This window comes from Danio rerio, chromosome 22, assembly GCF_052040795.2.
Source record: "Danio rerio strain M-AB ecotype USA chromosome 22, GRCz13ab, whole genome shotgun sequence".
NCBI classification, from domain to species: Eukaryota; Metazoa; Chordata; class Actinopteri; order Cypriniformes; family Danionidae; genus Danio; species Danio rerio.
In genome coordinates, this window is record NC_141042.1 from 2,226,647 (window position 1) to 2,246,448 (window position 19,802).

At 38.5% G+C, this 19,802-nt stretch overlaps 2 protein-coding genes across 2 annotated transcripts; both read left to right on the forward strand.

The window, feature by feature from the left end:
* The first annotated feature begins 2,984 nt into the window (after positions 1-2,984).
* si:dkey-15h8.13 lies at positions 2,985-11,288 on the forward strand. Its single transcript, NM_001423343.1, has 3 exons — positions 2,985-3,051; positions 4,165-4,274; positions 7,127-11,288. The coding sequence occupies exons 1-3, from the start codon at positions 3,002-3,004 to the stop codon at positions 8,635-8,637; spliced, it is 1,671 nt and encodes a 556-aa protein (NP_001410272.1). The 5' UTR covers positions 2,985-3,001; the 3' UTR covers positions 8,638-11,288.
* A 1,698-nt stretch (positions 11,289-12,986) lies between these two features.
* Positions 12,987-19,514, forward strand: znf1167 (zinc finger protein 1167). The gene is made up of 3 exons (XM_087303500.1): positions 12,987-13,013; positions 13,697-13,806; positions 17,289-19,514. The coding sequence occupies exons 2-3, from the start codon at positions 13,752-13,754 to the stop codon at positions 18,719-18,721; spliced, it is 1,488 nt and encodes a 495-aa protein (XP_087159626.1). The 5' UTR covers positions 12,987-13,013; positions 13,697-13,751; the 3' UTR covers positions 18,722-19,514.
* Positions 19,515-19,802: the final 288 nt, after the last annotated feature.

Sequence of the window (19,802 nt, forward strand, 5' to 3'; positions counted from 1 at the left end):
CTGACATTTAAACATGATCTAAGGGGTCTTATAATGAAAATCTTGGTATACCAAGGCATAGTAGAATAATACAAGAAAAGGGCATACTGTGAGCCTCAAGCACCACTGTTTCCTTGTTCTCATGTGAATTCCATAAGTATAAAACTCCAGTGGACAACCGGGACCTGTTTCAGAAAGGAGGTTAAGTGTAAACTCTGATTATTTTAACCCTGAAATGAGAGAAACTGGGTTTTCTGTTTCAGAATGGCAGGTTTGTCAAACTGGAGAAAGCAGGGTAAGTCAAGCCTGTTTCTGAAAGAGAGGTAACTTTAACTCAAAGTCAGTTACCGTGGTCACTTACTCTGTAAACCTAACCTGGTCAGGAGCAGGTGTTATTCTCTAAACTCAGAGTTTCTGTCGGTCTCCTCCCCTTTTTTTAAAGACGAATCGCTATTTCTCGCCTTAGCCTTACGTCTCCACCCACCTATTTTAATGCTCATTTTAGAGATGTGCATAAAAACGATTGATGGAAACATCATGATGCACTTAACTTTTGAAAATACGCATAAAAAACATGCATAACTGAGTAGGATAAACTTTTATTCGATAGAAAAGATGCGCATAAACTGCAATGGAAACACTTTTACTGAACAAATTACAGTATGTCCTTTAAAAAAGGTCATGATCATATGATGATGAAATTGTGTGTGAATGGACAAACCAGCAGGCTGAGCACACTGTAACACGTCTTAAATGTTGTTTTAGTCATTCTAAAATGCCTGAACTGTTTCAGTATTAGTGTATATTATTAATTACCTCTGAGTTTCTGGAGCGTGTCAAGAGTCTCCGCGTCTTATGGCTTCAAACGCTGCTTTATTCGCATCTGCAATATTCCAGTTTTGCACATAAATGTATGTAATATATTTGGATGGAAACATATTGCCTACATTTCAGCCACACAAAGCAAAGTCATGTACGAGAATGGCTTGTCCTTTTTTAATAAATAATTAGCTTAAATTCACTGACCTTAGGCATGTACTGTTACTAGATTAATGGGATTATTATTCTTTCTAAAAACTATTAATTAGTTCTGCTTACATTATAAATGTTATATCAACCTCTATCACTTGATCAACAAAAAAGGCAGACACACAAGTGCACTGTTAAATCTATTAAAACTGATAAACGTGTATAAAACTTTACAAAAAGATTATAAACGTCACACATTACATTACTTATTTTATTATACTTCAATATTTAAATACCTTAAATGTAAAATTATGCATTAACTTGAGCAGCTGTTTTCCCAGGCTGTCTCAGTTTCACTGATGGTTGCTTCTTTTCAAATATATACGCTCATATTTGCTATAACTTTGCATGATCACATCAAGTTCAGCTGGAGAAAGAAATGGTGATCTCTTTTTTCCAGATGTTGCTAAGGTCACTCGTAATATCTGCACTCCATTGATGATGCCTTTTTATAGTTGTGGTGCGCGCGCTTAACTCTGAGTTGGTCTAATCAAAGTTGATTGACCGAATTCAGATCCGCTATTCTGAAACTGAAAACTCTGAGTTTTTAATCAGATCATTCTGAAGACAAAACAAACTGTGACAAGACGTACGGGCCACGCCCTCCACATTTACATGTATGCCTACTTTAGGTCATTCATTCGGACCTGGCGAGCAGCTGACATCAAGAGAACACGACTCGTATTCAGCTCTAAGATCATACAAAAGCTCTGAGATCATTAATTTGCACGCCTCAGGCTGCGTTTGATGTCAAATGTTTTCTAGTGATACAACAGTGATCATTTTCCTCCCTTAGTTATTTTAAGCTTATATTTCACTTATTATGAATGTGGGACTTTTATGTTACAGAGTAACGACAGTGCGAGACATGTTTCAAACTCGCCTCAGGACGCAAAATGCAAGATTTACAGATTACACATTTACTCATCTCCAGTCTGAAGAGGTATAAGGTATGTTTAACTACATCTTTTGCTAATGTATCGTGTTTATTATGAAATTTGAAGCGTGTTTCAACAAACACATCTAGATGCTGATTCATCAAATCACTCAGCTCAACTGTCATCTGTTCATACAGAGGCTGATACTAAATCCTGGATTCAATAGCTATGTTTCCATCCACCTATTTTGCAAATGCGCATAAAAAAAACAGTTGATGGAAACGCCATGATGTGCATCAATTTTGAAAATGCGCATAAAAAACTTATGCGCCTAACTGGGTAGGATAAACTTTTTATTTGATAAGAAAAGATGTGCATAAACTGCGATGGAAACACTTTTACCGCACAAACTCCAGCATGCGCTTTAAAAAAGGTCATGTGATTTTGTTAAAAGAGATCATGTGATGCTTAAAATGTGTGTGAATGGATAAAACGTCAGGCTGAGCACATTATAAAACATCTGAAATGTTGTTCTGGTCATTATAAAACGCTTTACCATTTCAGTATTAATGTTATTATATTATTAATGACCTCCAGAATCTAGAGCGCCTGTGCTCCGCGTCTGACACCTTCAAACACCACTGCGCGCTCACTGCTTGTCAGGATTGTCTTCTGAGGCGCATTCATTTAAAAAAGATTGATGCAGCTTCTCCTACTGCAGCAAATGCAGTTTTTACTGTTGATATTTGGCGCCAGTTAATCAGGAAGTGACGATTTTGTTCGCTTTGACTCGTTGGATGGAAACGCCGCTTCATTCGCACAACTTTTATGCGATAATCCAGTTTTGCGCATAAAGTTTATTCGCATTTTTGGATGGAAACGTAGCTATTGTCTTTGACAACATAGCTTCAAAATACAATGTGATACATCTCTATCACTTTCGTCAAGTTTTGCTGTAATTCAGCCTTTATCAACAACAGATCTGGTGAGCAGAATAAATGATATGATAGTGTGTTGCTTTTGGCTAGACTGGTCAAATTTGCCGCGTTTTTGTTGCTCCACCGTTGATGTTGCTCCCGCCCATTTTATACAGTCATCGCTCCCGTCTCGCCGTGATGACGTCAGCACTGACGCGTTCAATCAGCGTCGAGGCTTCAGAGCTGAGGTGAGTCGTTGACGCTTTTTCTCGTGTTTACTCAACAATAAAACACACTTTACAGTTTATTAAAGCGACAATCTGCGACTAGTTTCCGCATTGAGTTCACCTCTATCTGTGTGTCTGCTGACCAAAACAATACAGCAGGCAGAGAGCAGCTCTGAGAGGAAGATTTGAGCTCAGTGTTTGGGTTTACTTTGTTAACGTTAGTGTGTTTGAGTTCTTCTCTTGTTTGTATTAGTAATATCGCAAAGTATCTTAAGGGAAACGATGGGAATATGCTATTGATCCAGAAACATAACGTTAAATAGTTTTTGGCGCTCTTTTTTTATTTTCCAACGGTTTGTCCTGATTTCTCAGTTTCTGTTGAGACGCGCGACTGCTCGCGATTTCTTTATTGGTGTGAATACATAAACTATATACTGATATAAATGCAGTTTTTAATTAATTACAATAGTAATGAGCTCATCCTGCAAACTCTGTCTAAAATGAGCTGATCTTGAATGTTTGTTTAATGAGTAATAGTCTGAGGCAGGGATGGGCAATAATACATTGAAATGCATTTTAAAATAAAATACCAAACATCTTGCTCGCACAAGCTTTTTCAACTCTGCCCACAAATTTTCTATGGGATTGACATCAGGGCTTTGTGATGGCCACTCCAAAACATTCACTCTGTTGTCCTTAAAGCACAGTTGAACTAATTTGGCAGTATGCTTACACTCATGGTCTGTTTGGAAGTCCCATTTGTGGCCAAGTTTTAATTTCCTGGCTGATGTCTTCAGTATTTCTACATAATGTTCTTCCCTCATGATGCCATCTTCACAAAGTATTTTACTGTATTTTAAAAATACAAGACACTGAAGTATTTTGATACAAAATATTAAGCCATTTTCATAAACTTCATAAAATACAAATTACAAAATGCCAATTTAAAGCATAAAGTGTAAATACTGCCCATTCCTTGTCTGAGACTCATCAATATTCAGATCTACAAATATATGTTAATTTTACTGGAGTCACCTGACTCAAGCAAATCACATATTATCACAAGATATAACATCATGTTTTTTTCCTCAGTCAGTGTAAATGAATCAGATTTCTCTGTTTGTTCTCCTGAAGCTCTGCCGCCATCAGTGAAAGACAAAGACAGAGTTTATTGAAGGACAGTGAGAAGATGAGTGATCCAGAACCCTGCAGAATTAAACAGGAAGAGACTGAAGAACTAATAGGTTTGTTTTTATTCATTATTATTTAATCTGACATTCGTCTTCGCTGCTGCGTTGATCATAACTGGAGAAAACTGGACTCTCACTGACCGCAGTGAAACTGACCAATCTCCAGCTCTCTCTGTGAATAAGCTTGAGTTTTCTCCTTCAGTGACTGATGAGTGTCGGTGTGTTCAGATACTGTTGTTTCTCAGTGTCTTGATTCCAGTTTATAAGCATGTTCAATACAATCAGTAACATGCACAAGACACTTCAATGCTAGTCACTGCATGCAAATTTGAGTTTAATATCTTGAACTTGAGCGAAAGACATGATTGAAACAAATTCAGTGCGTTCGCCGCAAACGTGTTGCGCATTCAGTGCCATTGTAGCGTTTACATGTAATGACTGTATGAATACTTGCTCTCATTAGATGGTAAAGAGCCCCTATTATGTGTTCTAAAAGGTGGATCAGTCTATAAATAGTCCCATAAAGAGTTAACCAGAGAGATTCAGTACAAGCGGAGCGAATACAAGTTACTACACACAATTAAACACATATTTTGCAAGCTGGAGAAAAGGAGGCAACCATTTTGCTGGATTGAAACATTTCTTTTACTAGCGCTGCACAATATGTCAATTTAGTTTAGTTTTGATTTTGGCCTCCCCATTGATTATGAAAAAACAGGAATTGAGATCAAATGTCATCATAAGCCTCGCCCTACGTATGACACCAGCAAACCAGTAAAATAAAACAAGAGAAGAAGAATGCCTCCCCCTTTCCAGAAATTTGCATTTATTCCTCCACAAAGTAAAATCAGCCCTCGAGTCTGACACCCTTCACATGGACCAATGGGGCTTCTTCACTCAGTGTCATGGCATTTATTGACACTTTATATATTTTAACCCTGGAAAAAAAGCAAATAATTAACAAACACAACTACCCAACCACAAACACATCCAGGTCTTGCATAAGTCACCTTTTGAAGTCACCTTTGCTCTGTTCAAGGCAACCTAGTGAGAGTGCACCCTTAAATGTGTCGTGTCTATGAAGGGGCCACATCTTAAAAGTGAAAGTGCAAACATATTTGACCACTTACACATCTCAGGCAACCACCAATGCTCTTATTTATCATGGTTTCACAGTATTGTGATTACTCTAAAATTTAAAACAGCATCTTTACAGTTTAAAATGGCAACTTTACAGTGTAAAGCAAATGTAAAACAAAATCTTTAACATTTACCATTTAAGTCGACATTTTTACAGTTTAAAACGTCATCTTTACAATTTAAACGGTATTTTTACAGATTAAAACAGCATCTTTACAGTTTAAAACAGATTTAATTCAAAATCTTTAAAATTGACAATTTAATTCGACATTTTTACAGTTTAAAACGGCAATGTGTGTAAATCAAGGTCAAGGTCAAGGTAGGTCAAGGTAAAATTTATTGTCTACCGTAGGAGAAATTTGTTTTAGAAAAAAAGGTTCTGCTGTACATCGACACCAACAAGACAACATGAAACATACATACACATTAAAATCTAATCCTAAAATACCTCCTAATATAAATATGATTCCATAAAATCAGTAATTTTAATAACATTTTTATAAAAAAATAAAATAATTAAAGTACCATATGCCCCACTGCCCTCTGTTGTGCAAACCAATCCTGTTATCTTAGTCTTTGACCATCCTTCCTGTATGTAAATGTATTTAAACTGAGTGTCTGCTTTACTCGTTCAGAGTTTATTCGATGACGCCACAGCGACGCTGAGTTCTTATCATTAAAGGATTTTGCTTTGAAGATACCCAAAAGTTCTACCTGGTTTTTGGGTCGTCTTAGAATTTCACAACAGTTTTGGTTTAAAATGGCAGCTTTACAACATTAACAACATCTTTACAGTTTAAATTGGCATCTTTACAGCATCAACAACATTTTTACAGTTTAAAACAGCATCTTTACAACATCAACGACATCTTTACAGTTTAAAATGTAAAAACAGCATCAAAGATATACTTAGTTTAAAACGGCATCTTTACATTTTAAACAGTATTTTTCCAATTTAAAACTACATCTTTACAGTTTAAAGCGAATTTAAATCAACATCTTTACAATTTTTAATTTAAATCGACGTTTTTACAATTTAAACAGCATCTTTACAGTTTAAACAGGCATCTTTACAATTTAAAACAGCATCTTTAAAATTTAAAACAAAGTCTTTATGGTTTAAAACCACATCTTTACAGTTTAAATCGAATTTAAATCAGCATCTTTAAAATTGACAACTTAAATCGACATTTTTACAGACTAAAACGGCGATGTCGTAAAAATGCATTAGAACTGAATGTCTGCTGTACTAGTCCAGAGTTTATTCGATGACGCTACAGTGACGCTGAGTTCTTGTCATTAATGGATTCTGCTGTGATTCTTGGGTCGTCTTAGAATTTCACAACAGTTTTGGTTTAAAATGGCGTCTTTACAACATTAACGACATCTTTACAGTTTAAAATGTTATCGTTACAATTTAAAATGGCAGCATCAAAGACATCGTTATAGTTTAAAACGGCATCTTTACAGTTTAAAACAAAATCTTTACAATTTAAAACGGCATCTTTACAATTTAAACGGTATTTTTACAATGTAAAATGACATCTTTACAGTTTAAAGCAAATTGAAATCAACATCTTTAAAATTTACAATTCAAAAGGGCATCTTTACAGTTTTTTATATTCAGTTATATGTCAATATCTACCTACCTACCTTGTTAAGCCTACTTCAGGATAAGCTAGTTATTCTTTTTGCACTATATTGTGTTCAATGCAGTTTCATTTTTGCACTACAAGACTCTTAAAATGTGACTTATTAATTTTCAGATGTAAAGGAGGAGAGTGAAGAACTGAGTGAAGATGAGAAGAAACATCATGTCAAGAGTGAAAAAGAAGCTCAATCAGAGAATGAAGATAGTCTTTCAGTGGAAGAAACAGCTGCGAAATGTTCCGCCTGCACTCAGTGTGGGAAGAGTTTCAGCAGCAAATGCTATCTCAAGATTCACATGATGATCCACACTGGAGAGAAACCCTACAAGTGTTCACACTGCGACAAGAGATTCAGTTGTTCAGGAAACCTTAATGAACACATGCTGATCCACACTGGAGAGAAAACACACAAGTGTGATCAGTGCAGCAAAACATTTTTGAGGCCTTCAGAGCTGAAGAACCATCTTAGAGTCCATGCAAACGACAGGCCTTATCCATGCTCTGAGTGTGAAAAGAGTTTTACGCAGAAATCCCATTTAAAAGAGCATCTGAAGATCCACAGTGATGTGAGAGAGTTTGTGTGCGTTGACTGTGGAAAGAGTTTTAAAAGGGCTGAACATCTAAAACGACACCAGACGATCCACACTGAAGAGAACACTTATGAGTGTTCACACTGCAACAGCACGTTCATACTGGCCGGTACCCTTAAACATCACAAAATGACTCACACTGAAGAGAACCCGTACACTTGTACTCAGTGTGGGAAGAGTTTGACACAAATATCAAACATTAATGGACACCTGCTGCTCTACACTGGAAACAAACCACACAAATGTGAGCAGTGCGGCAAAACATTTTTTAGGCCTTCAGATCTGAAGATCCATCTGAGAGTTCATGCAATGGAGTCGGCGTATCCATGTTCAGAGTGTGGGAAGGCTTTTCTTACAAATAGACAGTTGAAAGAACACAAGATGATTCACCCTGAAGTGAAACCGTACAAGTGCTCACACTGCGACAAAACCTTCGGACATTCAGGACACCTGAAAACACATGAGAGGAGCCACACTGAAGAGAAACCGTACGAGTGTTCACACTGCGACAAGAGATTCAGACGTCCAGAACACCTGAATACACATGAGATGAGCCACTCTGGAGAGAAAACACACAAATGTGGTCACTGCGGTAAAGCATTTTTTAGGGCTTCACACCTGAAGAACCATCTTAGAGTTCATACAAACGAGAGGCCCTATCCGTGTTCTGAGTGTGGAGAGAGTTTTAAACAAGAATCACATTTAAAAAAACATCAGAAGACCCACACCGGTGCGAGAGAGTTTGTCCGCTCTGAGTGTGAGAAGACTTTTATTAAAGCTGCAGACTTGAAACGACACCAGATGACTCACACAGAAGAGAGACCATTCACATGTACTCAGTGTGGGAAGAGTTTTGTCCAATCATCAGACCTTAATAAACATATGCTGAGCCACACTGCAGAGAAAAAGCAGAATGAAATTTCCCTTCCTGTAAGCTCTACTGTATATTCACAAACACCAAATTTCGCAGTTAATCAGCCCCTGTTATACATTATACAAGCTCCTGTTTTGGTTTTGGGGTCTCCAACAACAGGCTGATGTGAACACGAGCTCAAATAACACTGTTATTGTCTTATAATATGCAGTTAATTTTACCAAATGACCCCAACGACTCCCATATGATTTGTTTAGCGATTAATATTTTCCAAACTCTTCTTTTGTGTGACGCCAATCTGCTGTGATTGGTTGATTGCGTTCAACGCAAGACTCATAGGAAACAACCACCACGGCTTATTATTATAGTGGAGAAACTATGACGTCAGTTTGTATGCAGAACCCTGTAAGCAGTTAGCATGTTAGCAGTTCTGGGTCCCTCGTCCCAGAGTCAGTGGGTTATTTGAATGGGATTTTGGTTAAATGGCTGAAATAAGGTTGGTGGCAAACACAAACTCAAGATACTTTCACGATTTATTCTACGACACTAAACACATCACTCTTGACTTTTTAAATTGGTTTTGCTTCTGTAAAATGATGGTTGCTCAATGGGTCTACAGACTCATTATACGTCATCGAGCTGAACTGGTCTGGAATGAAGCCCGCTTTTACAGCTTGTGTTGGGCGTTTGGATTTTGTCTGTTTTGGTTCAGTATTTTCGATAATAGTGTTTCATAGTTTGTAGTGTTTATCTAATTAGGGATTCATATTGTGTGTAGAGAGCGACGCGGTAGCGCAGTAGGTAGTGCTGTCACTTTACAACAAGAAGGTCGCTGGTTCAAGCCTTGGCTTGGTTAATTGGCATTTCTGTGTGGAGTTTGCATGTTCTCCACGTGTTTGTGTGGGTTTCCATGTGGGTGCTCCGGTTTTCCCCACAAGTCCAAAGACATGCTGTACAGGTGAATTGGGTAGGCTAATATTGTCTGTAGTGTATGTGTGTGAATGAGAGTGTATGATATACCTGCCAACACTCGTTTTTCCCGGGAGTCTCCCGTATGTCAGACTTACCTTCCGGTTTGTCATTTCTCCCGAAAAACTCCCGAAATTTCAACTCCTTCCCCCGCTCCTCAGGTGTTTGGTATAATATTTAGAGCATCCTTTCCACTGCACATGACAAGTGTCAGACCGGAATTCATTCATTTCTAATGGAGAGTAGTCAGGGAGCTGCGTCGATTTCCGATCATCTCTGTATACGTAAAAATTCGGATCCGAATTGAGTCGCAGATCTGTTGAAATATTTTAACTCCTGCAACTCGACAGTAAAAACCTTTCTGTTTATAAATGTAAGTAATAAAGTAGTAAAAATATCATTTTTAATGTCTTGGTCCTAACCTTCGACCACCGCCTGTTCCACAATGCACCAACCCCCTTACGACTCTCCCTATAAGTGGTGGGCCTAAAGAAGGATGGTCCCATGTCGCTCCTTAGGGCTGAACCCGGCCTGGTTTCATGGAAAAAAAACCCGGCCACCAGGCGCCCGCATACGAGCCCCAACTCGTGGGTGGTGCCCCAGCTGCGCCATACTGGGCGAGGTGGTTTGCCATCTCCAGGTTGGAGGAAAGACCTTACTCCAGGTGGAAGAGTTCAAGTATCTTGAGGTTTTGTTCACGCGTGAGGGAAGGATGGACTGTGAAGTTGAAAGGCAGATTGGTGCAGCGGTAGCAGTAATGCGGTCGATGTACCGGACCATTGTGGTGAAGAAGGAGCTAAGCTGAAAGACAAAGCTCTTGATTTACTGGTCAATCTATGTTACTACTCTCACCTATGGTCATGAGCTTTGGGTCATGACCGAAAGGACAAGATCTCAGCTACAAGCGGCTGAAATGAGTTTCCTTCACAGGGTTTTAGGGCGCACTCTTATAAACCGGGTGAGGAGCTCTGACACCCGGGAGGAGCTCAGAGTAGAGCTGCTGCTCCTCCACATCGAGAGAAGTCAGCTGAGGTGGCTTGGGCATCTGTTGCGGATGCCTCCTGGATGCCTACCTAGGGAGGTGTTCCAGGCATGTCCCACTATGTCTCTCGGCTAGCCTGGGAAAGCCTCGGGATCCCTCGGAGGAGCTGGAAGAAGTGTCTGGGGAGAGGTAATTCTGGGGTTCTCTCCTAAGACTGCTGCCCCCGCAACCCAGCTCTGGATAAGCGAATGAAAATAATGATGATGATGATTTTTTTAATGTTGTCTCCACATTTCCTCCAATTTTTTTTAGCACAGAGAATATAGGCTCTTGCTTTTGCACTCCTTTATTTCGGACACTAGAACAGCTTGGTCCTCCCATGGTGCACATCAGAACTGAAAATTCTGTGTGACTGCCACAAGGGGGCGTACTCTGACAGTTGTGTCTAAATGTTGTGTGCAGTGGAAAGGGGGCTTAACAACCTCCACTTTTCAGTTTCTTTAGCCTCTGTAAAGAGTTGGACACAGACACATCCTCCACAGGCACCCCCTCCCCCCTCTCTCCACCTTTTCGGTTTTTCCAGCCCCTGTAAAGTCTCAAAATTGTAATGGACACAGATACAACCCCGGTCTCACAGATTTTCAGAGATAAATGTTGGCAGGTATGGTGTATGAGTGTTTCCCAGTGATAGGTTGCACATAGTAAGGCATCCGCTGGATAAGTTGGTGGTTCATTCCGCTGTGGCGACCCCAGATTAATAAAGGGACTAACCCGAAAATAAAATGAATATGCCTTTACTTGTAAAGACAGTCATGACAGATTAGTTTGTTGATTGTTTATTTTAATAAAATGATTTTATGACGATACTGTCTCAGTCTTGCCTGTTCTTAATTCAGATGTGTGTGTGTAAAGTGACATTTTAATGTGTTCGTTTAACATTAACGAATTAATGTAATGATATTTTCATCATTTTCTTGATGGATGAATAAATAATTGTGTTCTTACATTTTAGATTCTTCTGGAACAGATCAGTTTTGTTAAATGTCTGTCAGCCATCTTGTGACAGCCTACGTTTGTTTTTAAATTTAAGATAATTTTAATAAAGTGCCTAATTAAAAGTTTTACTTTAATTGATTAAGGTGTTTTTACATACATTAGCGACTGTAAAAAATGCTTTAAACAGTGCTTTTGTTTCTTCTTTTTTTAAATAAACTTTTATTTAGAAAAGAAGAAATGTACAATATAAATCAGGAAGTAATCTGTAGGACACTGAAATACAAGTACATACAATTACAAGGTGATAAGAACAATAATAGAAAGAAAAATAAAGAAAGGGGAATTACGAGATTTAATAAAAATAAAACATACTTTTATAGGTTTTTATTAACTTGAAGATTTTTTGCTCTTAGATAAGTCTATAGCTTTAAGCAAAGGATCAATTTCAATTACAAATGGGCAAATGAGAGAGTGGATTTAAGAAAAAAATTTTTGTGTATAAAGAATTTTACATATACTAAAAAAAAGTCAAAAGTGTATATATATATATATATATATATATATATATATATATATATATATATAGTTGAAGTCAGAATTATTAGCCCCCTTTGAATTTTTTCTCTTTTTTTTTTATATATTTTCGAAACAGTGTTTACCAGAGCAAGGAAATGTTCACAGTATGTCTGATAATATTTTTTCATCTGTAGAAAGTCTTATTTGTTTTATTTTGACTAGAATGAAAGAAGTTTTTAAAAAATTAAAAGTCATTTTAAGGACAAAATTATTAACCCCTTTAAGGTATATATTTTTTCCTGATAGTCTAGAACAAACCACTATTACACAAGAACTTGCCTAGTTACCCTAACCTGCCTAGTTAACCTAATTAACCTAGTTAAGCATTTAAATGTCACTTTAAGCTGTATAGAAGTGTCTTGAAGAATATCTAGTCTAATATTATTTACTGTCATCATGACAAAGATAAAATAAATCAGTTATTATTAGAGATGAGTTAATAAAACTATTATGATTAGAAATGTGCTGAAAACTGTTAAATGTCACTGTTAAACAGAAATTGGGGGGGGATAAACAGGGGAGCTAATAATTCTGACTTCAACTGTGTGTGTGTGTGTGTGTGTGTGTGTGTATATATTATATATATATATATATATATATATATATATATATATATATATATATATATATATATATATATATATATATAGTATATATTCTTCATTTTTATTATTGGGAGTAGAATAATAACAAATAACATCTGTCAATTTAAAGATTTGTTTTGTTGATTGTGATTTATTGATATAATTATATAGATTTGACCTAAACTTTTGTGAGATTTTACATGTAAAAAACAAGTCAAAGTCAAAGTTTCCTCATTTACCTGACAGAAAGAACCAGTAATTGCAAAATCAGATTTATGAGAGAAATGCATTGACCGGGTATATTTTGTGTAGAATTTTAAAATGAATTTCCTTTGCTTTGTTAGGGATTTTTGACTATTTTCTATTGGTCCCGCCTCGCCTTGATGACGTCAGCGCTGACGCCTTCATTCAGCGTCGAGTCTTAAGAGCTGAGGTGAGTCTTTGACGCTTTTTCTCGTGTTTACACAACAATAAAACACACTTTACAGTTTATTAAAGCGACAATCTGCGACTAGTTTCTGCATTGAGTTCACCTCTATCTGTGTGTCTGCTGACCAAAACAATACAGCAGGCAGAGAGGAGCTCCGAGAGGACAATATGAGCTCAGTGTTTGGATTTTCTGTGTTAGTGTGTTTGGTTGATCAGTAATAGTAAAATCGCATAGTATCTTAAGGGAAAGAGTGTGAATATACTGCTGCAGATATACGAATTTTAATTCAATAAACAACGTTTATTACAACGTTTTTGGCGCTCTTTATTTTCCAACGGTTTTTCTGATTTCTCTGTTTCTGTACAGACGCGCGACTGCTGACAACCTGATTACTTTATTGGTGTAAATACCTAAACTATTTACTGATATGAATGCAGTAAATTTATTTACATTTAGTCCTGCAAACACTTTATGAAAAATGAGCTGATCTGCTGCTGACCCTGAATGTTTGTGTTAATGAGTGTTTATAGTCTGAGGCTCATCAATATTCAGATCTACAAACATAGTGAATGTTATTGGCGTCACCTGAGCAAATCACATATTGTGTCACAAGATATATCATCATAATGTGTTTATTTCCTCAATCAGTGTAAATGAATCAGATTTCTCTGTTTGTTCTCCTGAAGCTCTGCCGCCATCAGTGAAAGACAAAGACAGAGTTTATTGAAGGACAGTGAGAAGATGAGTGATCCAGAACCCTGCAGAATTAAACAGGAGGAGACTGAAGAACTAATAGGTTTGTGTTCATTCATTACTCTTCAATAATGAGGCTGAGGAACAGTGAGGTTGTTAATCTGACAGTCGTCTTCGCTGCTGTATTGATCATAACTGGAGAAAACTGAACACTCACTGACCGCAGTGAAACTGACCAATCTCCTGGGGTCTCATGTATCAACGCTGTGTACGCACAAAAACTATGCCTACGTCAGATTTTAGGCTCACGTTTGAATTTTCCGATAATGAAATGAACGTGAGAATGTGCAATGGTCTGTGCCAGCTTCATGTCTGGCGGACGTGCATTTCTTGTGTGTTTTTTTTATTTCCATTGGCGCCTCTTAAGAGGCAATTGTGGTAAATTGCACACTACAAAGTATCGCACCAGCACATGTGAAAAACATTCCTATTCATTTATAATGGTTCAAATGGTTTAATTGACAGAATATATGTGATTTAAAACATATAAAAGCATTTGCAAAAGTATACAACCCTTAGTCTTTGGCAATGGCAGTGTTGGCCAGTTTTAGTGCAGGCGATTGGGCAGCTGAAATGCCGGAGGCGCTGCCTTGATAAGAGTGAAGGGGTGCTGCTATACCGCCATAACAAAATGTTCCTCTAATAGCCCGTTTCCACTGACTGGTACAGTATGGCATAGGTTGGTATGGGTCATGCTTATCAGGCTTGTGTTTCCACTACCAAGGCTACCCTTTTGGTGGGCGTGGTGTACGACAGAGTTTCAGTCAACATCATTTTCACTCAAACAAATGTCTACAGTAAAGCCTTACAGGTCGTTCACATATCATATGAGAAGCACTTCTCACAAAACAGATGCTTCATACACATAAATACTTGTGTATAAATGTTTATTACTAACTTTTCTATAAACAGGAGTTGATTATAACTGCAGATCAATGACAGTGTGAAATAGCCTACTGTAACGTCTGTAATTATATAAAATAAATAAATTATTGAACATATTTGAACACATACAAACCCTTACAGTCTCCGATATGCTACCAATTACAGAAAAACTACACACAGCAGACATTTAGTCCTTATTTAGGTTCATAAACAACATGCAATATAGCCCACAGTCAGAGCAAACCTCTCATCTGTGTCTGTAACCTTCACCATCACATGTAAGCTCTGTTAGAGAGTCATTGCATCATTCAGAGTCCATAATAGTCCAGAAGGCGATGATAAACATGGCAGTTTGTTTGTGATTCAGGTTGCTGAAACAATTTGCTTTCGTGTTTTGTCGGGATTCTCCTTTATTTGTGCTTCACTCTCGCGTTTGTCCTTTTCTTTCTGAATGGATCAGATGTCGGAGACACTTCAATAATCACGAACACGTTATTAACATCCGCTCAAGAAGTTTGTTATATCAAAGATCGCAAGCTCCCGGAAGAAATCGAAAACCGCTCCCACTTTTAGACGGCCTCGTAAAACAACAACAGGCCACGGGAGATTTTGTTCTTCTTAGCTTTGTGTGTTCATCAAGACAACGGTTTGTTTTAAGCTCGGGTCATCCATGGCTCGTTATTATATGCATATAGTATTAAGCTGTAATCTCACAGCTGTATATAAAAACAAAGAGGTTCGTTTGTTTTCATTCTGGCTAGCTACACACGAACTTGTGACGTATCTTTGTAACCAATCAACTAGAGGTGTGAACCTATACTGGTCTCACGGTTCAGTTCGGTTACGATTATCATGCCTTCAATTCGGTTCAATTCGATATCTCGGTGCATCACGGTGCATTGACGATGCTTTCCATCTACAACGTTATATTTTAGGGGGGAGGCTATAACATGCTGTCTGTATAAACACACAGACACACAGCAACACACTGTCTCTCATTCAAACACATACACAAACATAGACAGCACCTAACAAACACACACACACACTAAAGCCCTCGCAACAGGGAGAGCTTGCGCTGAGCTGAGCGGAGCAGGAAAAAAAAAACGAAAAAAAGAAGCACTTTTCCAACGGTCCCTTACTGAGAGCTCCTCTAAGCGCGAGCTCTCCCGGCTAAACACATATTGCGAGGGCTTAAACTCGTAATGTCGAGTGAAAAGAAAGACAGCTGTGAAGCATAACCAGCTTTGTCTTTTTGTAGGAAACACACTTTAGGTATTTTTAGGGTAAGAGGTTTTTGAGTTATTGCCGTCTATAACATTAACTGAATGTGTGTCAGGAATAAAGAAAACAAAACCAACTGAACCGCGCTCATTTCTGGCGCCTCCCTGGATATACAGCGCCCTTAGCATTTGCCTATGGTGCCTATGCCACGGGCCGGCCCTGAGTTAAGCCTGATTTATACTTTTGCGTCTAGTGACTGGCGTGACCCACGGCGCATGCAACGAGTGTAGCTGTGCATTTATACTTCTGCGCGCTGTCTCTGTCGGTCTGCATTAACACTTCCGAAACGCTAGTTGGCAGTGAGGTGTAAATGTTCCTCTGTGTTGAGTTTCTCCGCTGCTTTTCCTGAACACTTCCGGGATGTACAAGTGGCTCAAACCCGCTCATTGTGAGGCAGGAACCGGCGGACGTGCAACAACTTTAACTATGAGGTAAACACAAAACAAAACTTTCCATCAGGAGCTCCTTCACGGGACTCCACACTTGTAAACAATCGCTCGCGCCATTCACGCAGCTCTCGGTCCCGCCCTGACTCGTCAGCGCTACCAAGCCGACCAATCACAGAGCTTACGCTCTGCGTTGTTGCGACGTGTAGTTACATTTTTTGAGAGGTGCACGTCAGTGACGGCCACGGCGCAGGGCTATGCGTCAGCGCCGTAGCATACGCCGGCGTTTGACGCAGAAGTATAAATCAGCCTTTAGCTGAGTGTTGTAAATACCGTCGCTCACCTCCCTCACGACAGAGCGCATAGGAGATAAATGACGTCAGTACATAATAACCGGTTATGATTATTACTGAACCGATACCGAATTGTCCGCGCCTGCATCTTGATGCACCGAAGAAACAATTAATTTTGACACCCTTACAATCAACGTTCAGCTCTGCGTGTAGCTCCAGCTTTTGGTATCCTTTCTCGTGTTTGGTACCCTTTCGAAAGGGTGCCTAAAAAGTGGTACGGTACGATTCGTTACGCCTTTTAACAGTGGAAACGGCCATAAAAGCGTACCAAACCGTATCACTCAGTGGAAACAGGGCATAATACATTGGTGTCTCCCACAGGTACAGCTACCACTTCAGACAATAAAGTGTCACCCACAATTGAGGCAACTCTCTCCTGAAAGTGTGTTAGTTCAGCATCCCCTGTTCCAAAGTAGTCAATAATTTAAGTTGAAATGCCATAGTGTGTAATTTTTATAAACACAATGGATTTAAATGCGAAAGAAAGTACATACTGCATATATAATCACAATTTACTGTGGTTACATATTGAAAGTGCTTAAAAAGTGCTAAAATTTGACGTTGGAAAAGATGCAAGATCCCTGTAGACTCTTAAAATGTGACTTATTCATTTTCAGATGTGATTGTTAAGGAGGAGAGTGAAGAACTGAGTGAAGATGAGGAGAAACATCATGTCAAGAGGGAAGAAGAAACTCAATCAGAGGCTGAAGATAGTTTTTCAGTGGAAAGAACAGCTGTGAAACCTTTTACCTGCATTGAGTGTGGAAAGAGTTACAGCCGCAAATCCAGTCTCAAGATTCACATAAGGATTCACACTGGAGAGAGACCTTACCAGTGTTCACACTGCGACAAGAGATTCAGTAGTTCAGAAAACCTGAATTCACATGAGAGAATACACTTAAGAGAGAAACCTTACAAGTGTTCACACTGCGACAGCAGATTCAATCGTTCAGAAAACCTGAAGACACACATGCTGATCCACACTGGAGAGAAAACACACGGATGTGATCAATGCAGCAAAACATTTTTGAGGGCTTCAGAGCTGAAGATCCATCTTAGAGCTCACGCAAACGAGAGGCCTCATATATGTTCTGAGTGTGGGAAGAGTTTTACACAGAAATCACATTTAAAAGACCATCAGAAGATCCACACTGGTGTGAGAGAGTTTGTCTGCTCGGACTGTGAGAAGACGTTTAGAAGAGCTGAACACTTAAAACGCCACCAGAGGATCCACACTCAACAGAAATCTTTTGAGTGTTCACACTGCGGTGAGAAATTCAGACTGGCTAGTCTCCTTAAACATCACAAGATGATCCACACTGGAGAGAAACCACACAAATGTGATCAGTGCGGCAAAACATTTTTGAAGCCTTCAGAGCTGAAGAACCATTTTAGAGTTCACACAAACGAGAAGCCGTTCTCATGCTCTGAGTGTGGGAAGAGTTTTATTACAAATAAACACCTGAAAAAACACCAGAAGATCCACACTGGAGAGAAACCGCACGAGTGTTCATATTGCAACAAGACATTCAGACGTTCAGGACACCTGAAAATACATGAGATGATCCACACTGGAGAGAAACCTTATGAGTGTTCACACTGCGACAAAACATTCAGACGATCAGAAGACCTGAAATCACACATGATGCTCCTCACCGGAGAGAAGCCACACAAATGTGATCAGTGCAGCAAAACATTTTTGAGGGCTTCAGAGCTGAGGAGACATCTTAGAGTTCACACAAACGAGAAGCCTTATTTATGTTCTGAGTGTGGAAAGACTTTTAGACAGAAGGCACATTTAAAAGAGCATCAGAAGGTCCACACTGCAGTGAGAGAGTTTGTGTGCTCTGAGTGTGGGAAGGGTTTTAAGAAAGCTACAGACTGGAGACGACACCAGATGATTCACACTGAAGAGAAGCTGTACATATGCACTCAGTGTGGGGAGAGTTTCACACAATTATCAACACTTAATGAACATGTAGAGATCCACAATGTAGAAAAAATCACTAATAAAGAAGGAATGAAGTTTCCTGAAAGCTCTACTTTATAATCACACACACCAGATTTCTCAGTTAATCAGCCCCTGTTTTACATTATAAAAGGTCCTGTTTTGGTTTTGGGGTCTCCAACAACAGGCTGATGTAAATACAAGCTCAAAGAACACTGTTATTGTCTTATAATATGCATTTATTTTTACCGATTGATCCCAAAGACTCCCATATGATTTCTTCACAATTCATTCTTTCCAAACCCTTGCTTTGTGTGATGCCAATCTGCGGTGATTGGGCTGATGACCCACTCTGTTTTGATTGGACAACATTTCAACGCAAGACTGATAGGAAACGCCCACCATGGCTTATCAATATACTGGAGAAACTATGATGTCAGTTTGTATGCAAACACCTGTAAGCCGTTAGCATGTTAGCAGTTCTGGTTCCCTCGTCCCAGAGTCAGTGGGTTATTTGAATGTGATTTTGGTTAAATGGCTGAAATAAGGTTGGTGGCAAACACAAACTCAAGATACTTTCACGAATTATTCTACGACACTAAACACATCACTCTGAACTTTTTAAATCGGTTCCGCTTCTGTAAAAAAACGGTTGCTCAATGGGTCTACAGGCGATGTCGGACTCATTATACGTCATCAAGCTGAACTGGTCTGGAATGAAGCCCGCTTTTTTTTTGGTTATGTATTTTAATAAGTAGTATTTTGCTGTGTTTATCTAATTAGAGATTCATATTGTGTGTAGATAAAGCCTTCACTTGTAGAGACCGTCTTGACAGATTCATTTGTTGATCATTTATTTTAATAAATCAGTTTTATGAAGATACTGCTGACCATAGTGCAGTCTGACTCTTGCCTGTTCTTCGTAATATATGTGTAAAGTGAATATAATCGTTTACTACAACAAACTGACAGGATGCATGGGCCACGCCCTCCACATTTACATGTATTTACATGTTATTTATTTTTAAATAATTGTATTCTTACATATTATTATAAACAATTTTTAGTTTCTTCAGGAATAGATTATTTTGGACATATGCCTGTTAGCCATGAAGTATTTATTACTTTTTAAATTTGTTAAATGCATTTTTAACAACGTTTAAAGTGTCCAATGAAAAATTAT

Bases quoted from the DNA above. Each gene is read 5' to 3' on its own strand.
- si:dkey-15h8.13 (NM_001423343.1), top strand. From the start codon at position 3,002: ATGACGTCAGCACTGACGCGTTCAATCAGCGTCGAGGCTTCAGAGCTG. The intron at 3,052-4,164 runs GTGAGTCGTTGA...GTTCTCCTGAAG, and splicing joins GTCGAGGCTTCAGAGCTGAG to CTCTGCCGCCATCAGTGAAA. The intron at 4,275-7,126 runs GTTTGTTTTTAT...ATTAATTTTCAG, and splicing joins AGAGACTGAAGAACTAATAG to ATGTAAAGGAGGAGAGTGAA.
- znf1167 (XM_087303500.1), top strand. From the start codon at position 13,752: ATGAGTGATCCAGAACCCTGCAGAATTAAACAGGAGGAGACTGAAGAA. The intron at 13,807-17,288 runs GTTTGTGTTCAT...ATTCATTTTCAG, and splicing joins GGAGACTGAAGAACTAATAG to ATGTGATTGTTAAGGAGGAG.